The 17273-nt window shown below is 44.6% G+C and overlaps 1 protein-coding gene across 1 annotated transcript in view; it reads right to left on the bottom strand.

Annotated features, from left to right (window-relative positions):
• Nucleotides 1–1387: 1387 nt before the first annotated feature.
• The window catches only part of RUVBL1 (RuvB like AAA ATPase 1), a 51477-nt gene continuing 35591 nt past the window's right edge, over nucleotides 1388–17273 (bottom strand). The window contains exons 9-11 of the mRNA XM_037803142.1: nucleotides 7481–7583; nucleotides 2654–2745; nucleotides 1388–1777 (exon numbers count right to left, since the gene is read on the bottom strand). Of these exons, the coding sequence (XP_037659070.1) occupies nucleotides 1618–1777; nucleotides 2654–2745; nucleotides 7481–7583 (355 nt within the window). The 3' untranslated portion in view covers nucleotides 1388–1617. The remainder of the gene's footprint in view (nucleotides 1778–2653; nucleotides 2746–7480; nucleotides 7584–17273) is intronic.

Here is a 17273-nt window from a genome sequence, read left to right as displayed (position 1 = left end):
GTGCCTGGTTTCCAGAGGCCTCCGTGATGGGCACTATGGAAGATTCATTCTGGCAGTGGGGCCTGAGCCTGGCCTGGATGGAATCCCACAGCCCCACCTGAGCCCTCCTGCCTGCTGTGTCCTGGACAGGCCACCAGGGGACTATCGCTAACGGGAGAAAAATCCTGGGGTCCTACCAGGACCTGACAGCTCCTCTGGACTAAGCACTGATGGGATGAAGATGACCATCTCGGTTAGTCCTGTCTTCACATTGTGACAGAAGTGAAATCCCACCCGGAAGGGCAGAGAACCAAGACAGAGAGCATTCATTGAGGAACTGCTTCCGCTGTGCTGAGCCTCAGGCACCACAGAGTTGGCAGGATGAGGATGGACCTGGCAGAGAGCAAAATTGTGTTCATTCTACCAAGCAAGAACATTCCAGTACAGGTGCTCCCAATTCCCCTTGTGATCAAGGAGCTGAAAGCCTGACTCAGTGGACTAAAAAAGAGATACAGTCAAAACAATGGCAACATGTCAGATGGATAAAGGAACCAAGTGAAAGAGCCCCCAATGGCCAAAGCTGGAACAATCTGAGCAACCCAACGACGTCGCAATGGATTATTACCCAAGGAGTAAAATAAATATCCTTGGGCCCATACTGACAAAAAATAAATGACTGCACAAATAAGCAAGGGAAGAATAGGCAGAAGAATTCAAATAATTTATGTAGACACTCTGCCCTCTGCCCTCAAGGAGGGGCAGCCTAAGTCCCACCCCTCAACTGTGGGCTGCGCAGTGACTTCCCTTCAAAGGGCACAGCGTGGAAAGAGGGAGAAGACAGTATTTTACCACGGAGAAACCAGACAAAGCTCACCTCAGCCAAGGCCCTCCTCAGTGGTAAGTCACGTTGTGAGCATGTGCCCTCATGTGATGGGATGGCAAGGGTAGCTGACCTCTGCAGCCATCCTCCCAAAAACCTTAAGCCCACTCTCACCATGAGAAACCATGAGGAGCTCCTCCACAGGCAGCTGGTGAGGTGGGAGGAGAGCAGACAAACTCCAAATGAACGACATTCTTCAAAACACCCAACCCGTCCTCAAAATTGTCAAGGGCATCAAACACAAGGAGAGCCTGAGAAACCACCACAGCCAAGAGGAGCCTAAGGAGACACAACGGCTAAATGTAACATGGCATCCTGCAACAGAACATTGGGGAAAAACAGAGGAAATGTGAGTAAAATACAATGATGGAGGAATACTGGCTCACAGCTTGTGACGAATGGGAACATACTAACATACTGGGCGAGGGGTATAGGGAATTTCTCTAGACTATCTTCACAATAATTTTGTAAATCTAAAACCATTCTCAAACAGAAAGTTTATTTAAAAACAATTTTTAAGAGCTGTCATCAAAATAACCTACAACGATTTATTAGAAAACACATCAGTTGAGGTGCAAACATACGAGAAGTTGTGATAATTTTTAAAGAACTGGCAGGAGATGACAGGCAGTGACACTGCTGCCACCGTGCCCAAGTGTCCCTGAAGCCTCCAGCACGAGCAGGGCAAGCCCTCTGTACCCAGGCTAGAGCCAGGCCAGCCACCCCCAGGTCTCTCTTTTCAGGGAGTCACAGCCATCTCATTTCATGTACTTATCCTGCTGATCTGCCAGGATTTTGGCCGAGGACTTGGCATCATAGAACAGCTCACTGATCTCCTCAACGTGTTCTTTCTCAATGCTGTCCTTCCCGTTGATCTTAGCAAGCAGGTTGGCTGGGGTCAGGAGCTGCACCGAGTACCTAGGGAGGACAGGGGCCAGGGAGAGAGTGAACCCCGGGGCCACTTCAAGGGAGCTCCCCCTCAACCCACTGCAAATCAGCAGGCAGCCCTGACCCCATGCTGGGTTTGTGTGAGCTGCTGCGGACACAGCAGAGGAGGAGACAGATGCTTGCTACTTCCCAGAGATCTGCAGTAATGAGCTCATCAGAGTGGGGCCAGATGCCACCAGGATGACTGACGTCCTACCCCCCAAATGTCTGTCACAGTCTAAAAGTCCTCCAATGGGAGGTAACCCACTACTGAAAGGGACTGCAGACTTAGACGGACACAGGTGCCAGGCAGGTAACACCAAGGTCTGAGCTGGGATATTTAATGGGATGGTGAAATGCTAACACAAAGCCAACTGGAAGGCATGCCCCAACCAAAGGTATTAAAGCTTGGTCGCTTGTAAAAGCAGCACCCCACCCGCACAGAACAGCTTGCAATTCTACCTTCACTGGGAGTCAGGGAAGTGATGAGGGACATCTTCCAGCATCACAGCCACTGGTGACTGTTAGGAGAACAACCCATGTCTGCACTCCCCACCCCAAAGAGAACAGGGCCCAGCAGATGGAGAGAGGGGCATGATGGGGCCTGGGCCAGGGAGCTCCCTGTCCTGGACCCTGGTCCTGGTCTGTCCATCTCTGCCAGCAGGACCCAGCCAGGCAGCAGCAAGCCCTCCACCAGAGGGGGCCTCAGCCTAGCTTTTTAGAAACCATCATCTCAATACCCTGCACTCCACACTGCAGTGCCCTGGGATGAGACCCATCAGGCCGGCAGAGCAGAGAAGGCAAAGAAGGGCCTGGGCCTGTGGCATGGCTGCCAGCAGACGTGGGGCCAGTGGGCAGTGAGCTCACCTCAGGGTGGTCTTGGTGCCGATCTCTCCCAGGTGATTCAGTGCCTCCTCACTGATGTTGATTCCCTCTGTCTGTGCTCGGATTTTAATGATCTTTTAGAGGAGAAAAATCAGGATCAACATTCCTCAAGTGCTTTAAAATCAATTGCGCTCAGTGTTCTTCATGCTGAGCCCAAGGGAAGCGGAGGCCCAGAGCTGGGCTGTAGGGACAGAACTGGCCCTGCCCAAGACTGTGGGCATGGCACGCCTCCAGGGAACAGGTCCCAGTGCTCCGTCCAGGGCACCGCGTTCACACCAAGTCAAAGGGCACCGGCGCCCTTGGAGGTGTGCACCAGGGTGGATCAGGGCCACTTTCCCACCCAGTGGGATGGAGGCTGGATGCCTGAGTGAACGCCCTGCTCTCTGAAGCCACTAGGCATAGCAAGAACTGGTCTCTTTGAAGCCCCCGGGGCTCCCTCAAGGGCTCTAACTTCCTCTTCAACATGGGTACCATCACCCACAACCCGTCAGACAAGAAGAGATATTTTTTTATTTGCTTGATAAATACAATGGTTAAATTAATCAAAAAAGTTACTTCTCAAGATTTACTCGTCATCATAACATCGCTGGGAGATATCTAATCTGTTGCAAAGAGTCTGAAGCTCGTTGCAGCTTGGAGATGTGAGTGAAGTTGGAGGGGCAGCGGCTGGTGAGGGGAAGTTATAACACAAGTGGCACCAGGACCCTGCAGGCGCACCAGCACTGAGTGATAAGGGGCAGCAGGATAATGATGCTGTGTGTTGTAAAGCTGAGATAACTCGAGGACTTGGAGCCCATATAATACAGGAATTTTTCACTTTGGCAGCTTTGTAAACAAGATATCAAGAAGCCTCGTTTAAATTAAAGTCATAAAAACACACCCGGGGCAGAGGCACCGAACTGGAAAGACTGAGTCTCCGGGTAGAGCCTTCTGAGAGGAGTGGAGAGACGACCGAAGGCAAAGTCGCTGAGGGTAGAGCGGTGGTGCGGGGCCGAGGGGCTGATGATGCCGGAAGGCAGGGGTGGGCATGGGGGAGGCGGCTCCCCAGCTCCAGGCACCCAGGACCACCAGGTGTTGCTGGCTGGGCCAAGCAAAAAAGTCCTTCATTGTTTCAAGAGAGGATCTGAACTCAGATCTTTATGCACAAATGCCCTCGTTTCTAAACATTGGTGACTTCTGCAAATGTGAGATACAAATACTACCCATGCCACACAGAACTCATCTGTTCAGCTAGTGGGCTGCCAGTGGGTGGCCTCGGTCCACACAGAGTGAGGGGTTCCACTATGAGGTCCAAAGCCAAATGTAGCTGAGCAGAAAGAGACCCATTGGGGTTACAGGGTGGGGACCAGGGCGGCTAAGGAAAGTTGCTGGGAGAAGGACCCCTGATCCCCAACCCAAAGGACCAAATGAATTGCCTGTGACCTGGCCTGGTGGGCACCACCTGCACAAGGGTCAGAGCTGGCAGGGCCCAAGCAGGTCTGAGTGATAAGGGGTAGCAGGATAATGACACTGTGTAAATCCAATATCAAATGGGCTTCTCACTGACGGCTGCGGATGGAGGAGAACTCCAGGTCTTGGCAAGAAGAGTCCCCAAGGGGCCTTCTGCAACTCTAGGGAGATGCAAACATTTCATCCTGGAGTCAGTAAAAAGAGAGAGCTTCCACCCTGGGTACGCGCCTTCAGGGAGCTGCGCCGAATTTGAGGCTTGGCGTCAGGAATGCCAGGGCACTCTGCCCTCTCTCTTTACAGAGCAGGTCAGAGCAATCATGAGAGCTCCTGTTTCAGACTGCTCAAAAATGGACAGCTCATAAATCAGATCTTTAATCATTTAATAACCTACAGGGATAGTTTACGAGGGTGTCGGCACGGATGGCAGAGTCCACAAGTTATATTTAGTTTGTTTTTTTTTATAGAACTACCATAGGCTCCAGTAAAAATGCTAAGGTTATATCCCTTGAACCAACAAGAACAAAGCAATGCAAGCTCTGGCAGTCACTCTGTCCCCCACTGTGCCACTTTGGATATATTATGTCCCCCCCAAAAGCCATATTCTTTAATGCAATCTTGTGGGGGCAGATGTTTTAGTGTTGATTAGGTCGGAATCTTTTGATCGAGTGTTTCCATGGAGATGTGACTCAATCAACTGTGGGTGGAGATATGGACTCCGCCCATTTAAGGTGGGTCTTGCTTTAATCACTGGAGTTCTATAAAACTGCTCACAAACAGAAGGAGCTCACGAACAGCTGGACCTCAGAGCAACTGAGCAGGACATTTTGGGGAAAAGCTAAGTGCTGATACTGACACTTAGTGATACTTGGAGATGTAGAAAGGAGGAGATTTAGCTACGAGATGAAGCCCAGAATTTGCCCTTGGATATGCTAAGACGGGATCCCCGGGATCCCCAAACGCTTAGAGAGAAATGTCCTAGAGAAAGAACCAAGAATGCACAGGAGCTGAGAGGAGCTGAACTAAAACCTGAATCAACAGACCCCAGCCACGTGCCTTCCCAGCTAACAGAGGTTTCCCAGATGCCATCGGCCATCATTCAGTGAAGGTGTTGATACTTTAGTTGGGACGTTTTCATGGCCTTCAGACTGTAACTTTGTAATCAAATAAAACTCCCAATCAGTTTCTGGTATTTTGCATAATGGCAGCATTAGCAAACCAGAACAGCCACTAACCCCCGAGAGAAAGCCTGAGAAGAGGTTAGCCGAGCTGCACCACACCTGGGACCCAAGCCAGGAGCCAAGACCCAGCAGAGGGCGGCAAAAGGGCAGCAAGCCCTGCCAAGCCATTGTTCTCCAGGTGCAGGGCCAAACCTCCCCAGGGGGGTCTGACTGTGAGCTCTGGGGTGAAGGGAGGCAGGGAGGGTGAAGAGGCTTGAGTGGGGAGCCCAGCCCTGATGCTTAACTCGCTGTGGGACTACATGGGACCCTCCTCTCTGAGCCTCAAGGCCTTCCTGGTTCTCTGAAAGCTGGAGTAAGGGGCCCAGAGCATGTCAGTGAAGCACCTGACAGCTGTGAACAGCCCCTACCTCCTCCCGGGAGAATGAAGGGAGCACAGTCCCAGCAGCAGGCGCTTCCTGGTGATCACTGTTGCAGGACGGATGAGAAAGGTTTCTAATAACTGTCTGGGATCAATTTCAGCTTCTGTACAATGATCGCCTTGGCTTCAACCTGGCATTCAACCAACAGCAGGAGACCATTATCTGGTGACAAGGCCCCCAGCCATCGTCACTATATCTTAAATAATACACACAGCTGATATGAACTGTAACCACTTCTGTATTCTGTCAATCCCGGATGTGGAGGGAGATCGCTGACCCGCTGTGTCCCACAACTCTGGGTGCTGCTCAGTGAGAAATGTGGGGCAGGGCCATACGGGCTGGGCCATGGGCCATGAGGGGGCTGCAGCAGCTTACCCAGCAGAGGCCCAAGGAAAGGCCCTGCTGACAAACTGCATGAGTAAACACGGGGCACAGTGACAAAGAAAACAGGTTTTATGATCAGACTGCCTAAATTCAAGTCGGTTCTGCCACTTACTAGCCACTGATCAGCTTTATGAACTTGGGACAAATTGTTTAAGCTAAGTCTCAGCATCTTCATCCTTAAGAATGATAGTGATAAGCGTTCCCTGCCTCACAGGGCTCGAAAGAAATCATGCCAGCAAATCCTCAGCATGATGCCCACCAAAGGGTGCTGCACTCTCAGGAGGAGTGGGTCCAGGTAGTTCATCACCCAACACACCCAGCTGTGGCCTTGCATCAGCCAGGAGACCACCTGGGGCAAGGGTGGCACAGCAGAGGACAGAGCACAGTGCACATCACCCAGCAGGGCACCAATCACGGATCTGACACCCCAGAGTAGGTGGCATGGGCTTTGCAGGGGGCATCCTGGCCTCGCATCCTAGACTTGCCACTCGCCCACTCAACCATGAAGCATTCTTCAGGGGACAAGCAGTCCTGTGTGTAAAGGGCCTGGGCAATGCTGGGCACCCAGTCAGTGCTCAGGTGCCAAATCAAGCAAGAGGCGACTCCTGTGGTAAGGCCCTACCTCATTCATCCCTGTCACCCCCCAACCCCAAGCCTAATCCAAACTAAGCTGATGCCTTCGAGCAAGCCCATGGGCCAGGCCCCAGGAGGGATGCTGCTATTAACAGTCTCAATGAACTCTTCTTTCAAAGGGTCAGTTTGAGCACCTCCACTTCTACGGGCTTCCTCGAATCTGTGTGAGCCTGTCTCATGGCTACTACTGCAGTCCCCAACACTGCTGCAGACTCTCCAACAGCCCTCAAATCCCTGAGGTACTAAGCCACAGCCCAGCTCAGGCACCCTGGCCTCCGCAGCCCCTAAGAAACCCTTCACTAGGCACACTCCTTGTGCTGCCAGGTGCTACCAGGCCTCGAGCTCTATGCCCTGCCGGAGCATCCTGCTTTGTGTTCTGGTGGGACAGAGCCCTGGCTTCACCTTCTAGACAGAAGAGGCATGGGCAGAGTCTAGCCTGGGAGCCAAAATGCTCCTACTCAATCATATTTTACTGCCTGCCTTTCCTCGAGCTGGTAACCTCCTCAATCACATCAATTCCCTAGTGGAAAGAGAGGAGCCCAGTGCCACAGGCAGTTGATGCTCTGTGAGGCTTTGGGCTCCGACTAGTTGGCCCAACCCATTTTCCATATGAGGAGACCGGGTGCTGGCATGGCGGCACAGTGCATGGGGACTAGGTCTGCCCCAAGACATCTTTCTGTACAATCCTCAGTGAATGCTGAGAGGAAGAGCAGGGAGAGAGCAAGGAAGGGCAGAGGGAGGTTCACCTGCTTCATTTCCTGTGGGGTGTACAGCATGGTCCGGATGATCATCACTCGGTCCAGAAGGTCGAGCGGGATGCCATGAGGAGAGATGATGTCCTCGGTGCCCCTGCAAAGGCAGACATTAACCACACTGCTTCTGTGAGCCCAGAAACCACACCAGAAGCATGGGCCAAGGCGCCCACAGAAGCCAGGGCCACAGAGAAAACAGACTGAGGTTCAGGTGGCTGACAAGGAACTGTCATTGTTTTATTAAATATCCCTCTTCCAGGAAATTTGGAGAGAGAAGAGGAAAGAAAGCCACTTATAATCATACTCAAAACTGATCACCTGGAACATACACAACCCCCGTGACACCATGTTGAGTCAAAGGAGCCAGGCACAAAAGGACAGACATTGTAGGATCCACTTACAGGAAGTACCTACAACAAGCCAATCCATAGAGACAGAAAGCAGAGTACAGGTTACCAGGGATTGGAAGGGGAGAGGCAAGGGGGAGTTTTGGCTTGATGGGTACAGAGTTTCTGTTTGGGGTCATGAAAAAGCTCTGGAAATACTAAGCGGTGATGTGGCACAACATGGTGAATGTAATTAATACCACTGAATTTTACCCTTGAAAGTGGTTAAAATGGGAAATTTTGTGTTACATATGTAAAAATAATTTTTTTTAAAAAAAGCAAAACTAATTTGATTAAAATCACAGCATATGAAAAAAGATCATCTAGATATTTACCAAGTTTCATATGTACATTTTTACAAACGATACTAAGTACACACATTTTTTTTTGCTTTTGTCCATGTTGCTTCAGTCTTAATAATCATGTTTCATATTAACTTAATAATCCACCAAGTATTTTACTTATCTCCCATTGTTGTGCAATTAGGTAGTTTCCAATTTTTGTTGTTATTAACAGCTGTGATGAACAATTTCATGCACACAGCCATCAACATTTCCACAGCACCTCTCACAGTGTCTGACACAAACTGGTTTAATGATTTAGAAAAAGAGGGAAGAGTAACACCTTGTTTGAATTTGTATTTCCTTGATTACTAACAAAGCAACTGAAGGCTTTCCCTTATATCCGTTATAGTTATCCCTTCCACATCATGACTTTCCCCATCACAGTTTCAATATATCGTGGGTTGGCATAAGAAATTACAAGAAACACAGGAAAGGGATGAACTTGAAGGAAAAAGTTGAATTGTTAGAAATGCTTCATTCAGGCAAAAAGGCTGCTGTGGTTGGCCGCCATTAAGGCATTAATGAGTCAACTGTAACGCATATCAAGAAAAAAGAGAAAGAAATCCGGGAACCATTGCTGCAGCTACACCAACTGCAAAGCATCTGCATAAACCATGAGATCTGCTTCTTTCTCACGCTGAAGTATGGTATTCTTTTGGGTGCAGGACCGTTATAAAAAAAGGCATTCCAGTAGACTCTGGCATCATATGAGAAAAGGCTAAGTCCTTATACGATTACCTAAAGGAAAATGAAGGTGAAGGGTCTACCCTTATGGATTTTCAGGTCACCAAAGTCTGGTTTGAAAATTTAAAAAAACAGTTTAGCCTACACAATGCAAAAGTAATGGGAGAGGCAGCTAGGGAGTTTCCTGAAACCCTGAAAATAAAAAAAAAATTTTACACCGATTTTCCAGATTGGTGGGGAAGGGGTGCCATACCCCCTAACCCGCACTACGTGGAAGGGATAACTGAAGGGATTTTATTTCTTTTGGGGAACTGTTCAATCATATCCTTTGCCTAATTTTCCCTTGAACCCTTAAGCTACTTTAGCCAGGTCATAAGGAAGAACAGGCCAGGAGAGATGCCCACACCAGCATCAAGCCAGCCAGGACGTTTGCTGGGTGGACACTGGTGAGACATGAGGCGAGGGGTCAGCCCTAGGTTGGAAAGCGCAATGCACTGTCCTGTGGGGTTCCACCCTGGGCTCTGGGCATCCTAATAGCCAAAGGTCTACATCAGCCTCATTTCTGGCATGATGAAACTTGTGCAAGATTGCAGACTACATGCCATCAAAACTAAACAATATTATAAAGAACAAGGCATGTCATTTCATTTGGATTTGTTAATATCAGTATGTTTGGTTTTGAACATAAGTAAACATTATAGAAATATAACTTCGGTAAAAAAAAAAAAAATCTATCCATTCAGTGGATGTATAAATGTATATTTATTATCACAAGGATAAAATGTTACCTTAATGAATAATTATTAAACCTGTAACTTTCTGTACAAAAATAAGAATTTTAAAAATAAATAGGGTAATAGATCAATTGCAAATATTAAAATAACATTAGATGTAGACCCGGCATCGTAGGATAGAGAACATCTTCTTGACCAAAAGGGGCATGTGAAAGGAAATGAAATAAGCTTCAGTGGCAGAGAGATTCCAAAAGGAGCCGAGAGGTCACTCTAGTGGGCACTCTGACGCACAATATAGACAACCCTTTTTAGGTTCTAATGAATTGGGGTAGCTGGTGGTGGATACCTGAAACTACCAAACTACAACCCAGAACCCTGGAATCTTCAAGACGATTGTATAAAAATGTAGCTTATAAGGGGGGACAATGGGATTGGGAAAGCCATAAGGATCATACTCCCTTTTGTCTAGTTTATGGATGGATGAGTAGAAAAATAGGGGAAGAAAACAAACAAACAGACCAAGGCACCCAGTGTTCTTTTTTGCTTTGATTGCTCCTTTTCACTTTAATTATTATTCTTGTTATTTCTGTGTGTGTGGTAATGAAGGTGTCAGGGATGGATTTTGGTGATGAATGTACAACTGTGTAATGGTACTGTGAACAACTGAATGTACAATTTGTTTTGTATGACTGCGTGGTATGTGAATATATCTCAATAAAATGAATATTAAAAAAAAATAATAACATTAGAGAATGCATCATTTTCCAGCCACAAATATTTCTAAAAATGAAAAAAGGGAGAATCATAAAGATTAAATTCTATTGTGATTCAAATCTCTGTGTTTGGTGTGCTTGCAATTTTCACATCAATCAAAACAACTTTTAAAAAAGACATTTAATTTTTAGTTATTTAATTCCATTTAGATGATATATGGTATTTTTATTGTTGTTTAAGTTAAAGTCCTATTTGGGAGTTGTGCTGGTTTGAAACTGTTATGTTCCCCAGAAAAGCCATGAACTTGTAATCCAATCTTGTGGGTGCAGACTTACTGTGGCTGGGATCTTTTAATTAGGTTATTTCCATAGAGATGTGACCCCTCCTATTCAAAGTGGGTCTTAATTCATTTACTAGAGTCCTTAAGAGAGCTCAGGGAAAGAGAGAGGTCAGAGTCGACACAGACTCAGATGCTTGGAGATGCAGAGGGAGACATTTGGAGATGCTAAGCTAAGAGATGAAGCCCCAGAAAAGCTAAACGAGAATCCGCAGACGCTTAGAGAGAAAGCCACTGGAATCAGAAGCTGAAAGCAATCCAACCCAGAAGCAAAGGACCAGCAGACGCCAGCCATGTGCCTTCCCAGTTGACAGAGATGTCCCAGACGCCACTGGCCTTTCTTCAGTGAAGGTATCCTCTTGTTGATGCCTTAGTTTGGACACTTTTATGGCCTTGAAACTGTAATTTGTAACCTAATAAATCCCCTTTAGAAAAGCCAATCCATTTCTAGTATATTGCATTCCAGCAGCTTTAGCGAAACGGAAGAGGTGTTCTCTACATCTTAAGATGTCACCTTTGCCATGTTAAAATATCCCTGGGACAATAATATATGAAATTCTATAACACTAATGATAAATCATCTACAGTTCAGACAGAATAACAAAAAAGAAGAGTTTAAAGACTTAGGGTTAGAGAAAAATGAGGTACGCCCTAACCAAACTTCAAAAGAACAGATTTCATTAAAAAGCATTAAGAAAATTTCTTATAGTTTTGAGTCCACAAAGACTAAAAATTTAAACAAAAAGTCTGTTAAAAGACAGGTAAAGACTGTGAAGCATTTTTCAGTAAAGACAAAACAGTTTTGAGGTCTGTCCAAGTCATGAATCTTAGGTACAAAGTTTCTTCTAGAAAACATATTAGCAAGAAATGGTTTCTAGGATTCTACTCTGCGGGCACACAAGCGTCTGTGACATTTCTAGACGGGCCACTTGCACGCCAGCGCCTATTCACTGTTGGGCATGTGCAGGCAGGGACCACAGGAGTGACTCTCAGTGTGGGGCAATCACTGTTCCTGCACTGTAACAGCCCTAATATAAACAGAAATAATAACTACTCTTTGGTTAAAACTAGAGATTTATTCTTGTATACTAGAAGTTCATTTCTGTCTTTTGGCCTAAATTTTTAACATTTTGCCAGAGAATCAGCAATTACCCAAACTATTTTTGCTGAGCTCCTTCCAGATTCGTGGTTTTGGGTTGCAAGGCCACAGGGCCAACTTCTCCTTAAGAGTCCAACATGGGTACATCACAGGAGCAGGGCAACTGGACTTCTGGAAATTTAGCAGATAGATGTACCTACACATGTGCAAAATGATACATGTACAGATAAGCAGCACTGTTTATGACAACAAACTGCTGAAAGCACCAAGAGGGAGAGGAAGACAGGAAAAGGATATATATATACAGGAGAGAGGCCGAGCAGAGTGATTAAAAAGACTCTGGAACCAGGACAGGTAGGGCTCATAGTGTAGCTTTGCCAATTATCAGTTGTGTCACCTTGAGCAAGTGACCCAACTTCTCTTTACCTCAGTGTCCTCATCTAAAAAACAGGGCTCAAACGTACCCGTCTTTGAGTCGTGAGGGTTATAAAGCATCTAGGACAGTGCCTGGGTACGTGGCAAGCATCAAATAACTTTTTGTTACAAAACTACAAATTAAATATTTGTTTGTAGAAATACAGTATAATGTATTTGTTTGTAGAAATACAGTATAATGCTGGAAGGATACACAAGAAACTGGTGAAGAAAGGTTGCTGCCTGGGAGAGAACAAGTGCTCTTGTTTTCACATTTGTAAACAGAATTAACGTAAATAAAATTTCTGAAAATACCCCCAATCCCTGGAATTAAGACCCACACTCTACTTCAGACACTGCAAAGCAAGCACTAGTGGCACCTGGATGAGCCTACGGGCAGCAAGTCTTGTGGGACAACACACTTTTCCTCCAAGGTCAGGAAGCCCCAGTTCCTGGCTGTGGGACCCAGAGCTTCCCTTTCTGGGTCTTGTTTTCCTCATCGGGACTTGAGACTTCCTAACAACCTCCCCAGCTCTATATGTCTAAAAGTCTCTGAGACATACACAATAAATGGGATGTAATAAATGATACACCATAGATAAATACCTTAGAAGTAATGACACTTATTGCAATACATTTTACATGCCCTTTAGACAGTATTTGATACGGTAATCTCAAAACAGTTCCTGTGAAAGCCCTTCTGAAGTTATTCACATCTCAGAAATTGACGGGAAGTCCTTTCTTAACCCAAAAATGGAAGCCAAGATTTTTTTCTCATCAGCATGAATTTATCTAACATGAAAAAAATCCACAGTCCTGTCTCCAAGAAGAGATTTACCACATCTAATGCCAGCAAGGGAAGAAGAAAAACAAAACAAAACAAATTCACTATTCATCCTCTAATTGTGCTATCTGTTTTACCAACATGTTACAGTTCCTGACCATAAATGGCTCTTTAATGTTAAACATTATTGCTTCATGTTCCACACGCAGGAAACATAATTGGAGAGTGAATTTTAAGCACAAAAGATCCTCATTACCCAAAGATAACTGGTACTAGAAAAAAGCCACTTAAAAATCTCCCCAAAACCAGAACCCAAATTTCACAGCAATTAGTTCAAAAAGAGATGGGTATGTCAGTTGTCTTTATTTTGAAAAATTTTAAGTTTATATTACATTACATGTAACAAAACTGAAGTTTCAATCGTAACTATGTACTAATTCGTAGAATGAACAAAAGATGAATCAATAGATTTAATTTTTTTCTTTTGGCCTAAAATTTCCATAAAAATTTTACTAGTAAAATCAGAGAGGAGGCAAAGATCATCACTCTTCCCATGGGACCGTCTTCATTTTTTGATATTCAAATCACTTTCTTGAAGCACCTTGCAAGATTTATCATTTTACTTTGTAACTGATTTGCATTAAGTTGACAATCAGGTAGGACTGACTCAACAAAGACCCTGGTGCAAAGGAGGAAGGGAGAGCCCCATGGATGGATGCTAATGTTGTGGGTGGAAGGGTGTCTGAGAGGGCACTTCTTTTAGTCATGGTTGGATCCTTTGGGAATACTTTTATTATTAGAACTCAGGGTTTATCTACGTGGCACTGGAGACATCTTGGGCCAGACAATTCTTTGTTGTGGCCAGATGTCCTGTACATTGCAAGATATTTAGCAGCATCCTTGGCCTCTACCCACTAGGGACAACTAGCATCCCCAACTGTGACAACCAAAAATGTCTCCACACATTGTCAAATGTCCCCAAGGGGGCTAACTGACCCCCAGTTGAGAATCACTGACTAACTGCATCTTTATGTAATCCTGGAACCACAGGTACACAGAGCACATAAAGTTCTTCCTGCTGGCATGAAGCACGGTAAAGAATACCTCTCTGGCTAATATGAACAGTAACTCGCCTGTGTCCACTTGCCCCTGGCCTGGTGTGCAGTCAGAGGGCTAAAGAAAGTCTCTGATTTTCCATCATGCCTGCCAAGGCAATTCAACGAGAAGAGTCTTTTCAACAAAAGGTACTGAGAAAACTGGATATCCATGTGCAGAAGAATGAAGCTGGACCTCTTTCTTATACTATACACAAAAAATAATTCCAAATGAATAATAGACCTAAATTTAAAAGCTAAAACTATAAAACTCTCAGAAGAAAAACAAAGGTGTAAATCTTCAGGAACTTAGATTGGGTAAAGATGCCCAACCATCCTATAACATCCCCTGGGTGTAGAAGGCACCTCATCAAGCTTCCATACAGAATACCCTGGGAGAACACCTAAGCAGTTGCCTGGAGCAAGGGATTGCTGGCTGCAGGATATACAGGGAAGTGCACCGGACAAGGAAACTGCTTTCTAGGGAAGAGGACTGTAAATAGGGGAATTCCCAGGGCCACATGTGCATGCCCAAGACAGGATGTATGGACAGCAAGGATCTGGGCAGCCCCAGGCTTTGGCCTTGTGCTATTCTGTAAATTCAAAGTATGGATAAGCCCTGAAGAAGCCACTAATACAGGTCAATCCACAAAGACTGGAAAAGGTATTTTCTTTTTTTCTCTCTTTTGTATTTTTGTTAGCTAATGGCACTCAAGGAAAGATCTGTCCTAACACTAGCTGGATATGCTTAAAGAACAGACGCCTCAGAATCTAAATTAAAGCAATAACACATAAAGATATCAAAAAGTCCAAGTTTCAACAAAAGATTACAAAACACCCAAAGAAACAGGAAGCCATGGCCCAGGCAAAGGAGAGGATAAAAGCCTTAGAAACCAACAATAAGGACCAGACCTGGGACAGACAAGACAAAGACTTTTTATAAAAGTCCTAAATATGCTCAAAGAGATAAAAGGAAAACATTCACAAAGAACTAAAGGAAATAAGGAAAACAACAGATGAACACAAAGAGAATACCAATGAAGAGATGGAAATTATGAAAAGGAACCAAACAGAGCTAAAAATCATAGTAACAGAAATTAAAAATTCCCTAGCAAGGTCCAACAGCAGTTCAGAACTGGCAGAAGAAAGAATCAGTGAACTTGAAGATAAGACAATTAAAAATCTTACAGTTGGAGAAGCAGAGAGAAAAAAGAATGAAGAAAAGTGAACAGAGACTGAGGAACCTGTGGGACACCATCAAGAGTACCAATATATGCATTGTGGAAGTTCCTGAAGGAGGAGAGAGAAAGGGCCAGAGAGAAAATTTTAAAAAATAATGGCTGGAAGCTTCCCAACTTTAATGTAATACATGAATATACATATTCCAAAACACTCAGTGAACTACAGACAGGATAAACCCAAATAAACCCATGCCATGGCATATCATAATCAAACTGTAGAATGCCAAAGACAAAAAAAGAATTCTGAAAGCCACAAGAGAAAAGCAGTATGTCATGTAGAAGGGAGCCTCAATAAGAGTAAATGCTGATTTCTCATCAGAAAGCCTGGAGGCAAGAAGGCAGTGGGATAACATATTTAAATTGCTGAAAGCAAAAAAAAAAAAACTGCCAAGAATTCTATATCCAGCAAAACTGTCTTTCAAAAATAATGGCGCGATTAAGACATTCCAAGATAAACAAAAGCTGAAGGAATTCATCATCACTAGACCAGCCCTTCAATAGATGCTCAAGAGGGTTCTGCAGGTTGAAAGGATAGGACAATAAAGATCGAAGCCACGTAAGGAAATAAAGATCTCTGGATCTAAAAGGCAAATACATAAAATGCAATGAAGATCAATCGTTTTAGACTCATGATGTATAAACTGTAATTTGTGACAAGAACCACATAAAGGTGGGGAGATGGATGGAGGGGCATGGGAATATGGTTTGTGTATCTTATGGAGGTTAATTTGGTATCAAAGCAAACAACAGTGTTAAAGATTTAGGGTGTTAAATTTAAGCCCCATGGTAACTACAAAGAAAATTACAGAAAATATGCAAACTCATAGACACAGAAAGTAGAGTATAGAGTGCCAGGGGCAGGGGGCAGGGAAGTTAATACAAAATGTGTGTGGGGTTTCTGTGTTTGGGGAGGTGGGAAAGCTTTAGTAATGGAAGATGGTGAGGGTGCCACAACACAGTGAATATGATTCATCTCACCACATTGTATGCTTGGGAATGGCTGAAATAGGAAAGGTTATGTTGTATATATATGTCCCTACAATTTAAAAAAAAAAAAAAAAAGAGCAAATAAAGAGATGATGACAATTAAAGGCAATACATGATCCTGGATAGGATCTAAAACAAGAGAGAAGTCAAAATGAAATTATGGGGACATATGAAAAAATTGGAATGTAGACTGTAAGCATTATATCAATATTAAATTTCTTGAACTCGATAACTGAACTTAAGGTAGTTACATAACTGAAGATCCTTGTTCTTAGGCAATGTACATGGCAGTGTTACATGCTCAAGAAACAAGATGAATACTAACCTATACTCAAGTGTTCAGGAAATGGTCTGATGGATGGATGAATGGATGGACAGAAGGATAGATTAACATGACACAATGGCACGGCAAGTGTAGTGAAATGTTAAAACTGGTGGATCTGGGTATCTGGGCGGATGGAATTCTCTGTATGGGGTTTGTATTACTTTTCTAACTGTCCCGTTAAGTTTGAAAGTATTTCAATGGTGTAACCACTCTGGAAAACAGCTTGGCAGTTCCTTGAAAAATTAAACATAAGAATTACCATTTGGCCTAGCAATTGCACTCATACATGTATACACCCAAAAGAAATGAAAACTTATGTCCACATAGAAACTCATATTCAAATATGAATATAGCAGCATTATTCATAAGAGCCAAAAAATGGAAACAACTCCATGTCCATCAACTGACCAATAGATAAATAAAATGTGGTCTATCCATATAACTGAATACTATTCAGCCACAGAAAGGAGTAAGATCTGATACATGATATAACATGCATGAACTCTGAAAATCTTAAACTAAGATTTTCCCCAGTCCACAATGAGAAGCGATTCCAAGGACTTGGAAGCTGTTTGACAGGGTCATGAGGGCCAGAGGCTGTGGGATACTAACAGTTCCCTGAGGCCAAAAGAAGTCAGACACAA

The sequence above is a fragment of the Choloepus didactylus genome, chromosome 1, assembly GCF_015220235.1.
Source record: "Choloepus didactylus isolate mChoDid1 chromosome 1, mChoDid1.pri, whole genome shotgun sequence".
In the NCBI taxonomy this organism is placed as follows: domain Eukaryota; kingdom Metazoa; phylum Chordata; class Mammalia; order Pilosa; family Megalonychidae; genus Choloepus; species Choloepus didactylus.
The sequence above is the reverse complement of the archived record's forward strand: the minus strand, read 5'-3'. Positions and strand labels throughout refer to the sequence as shown.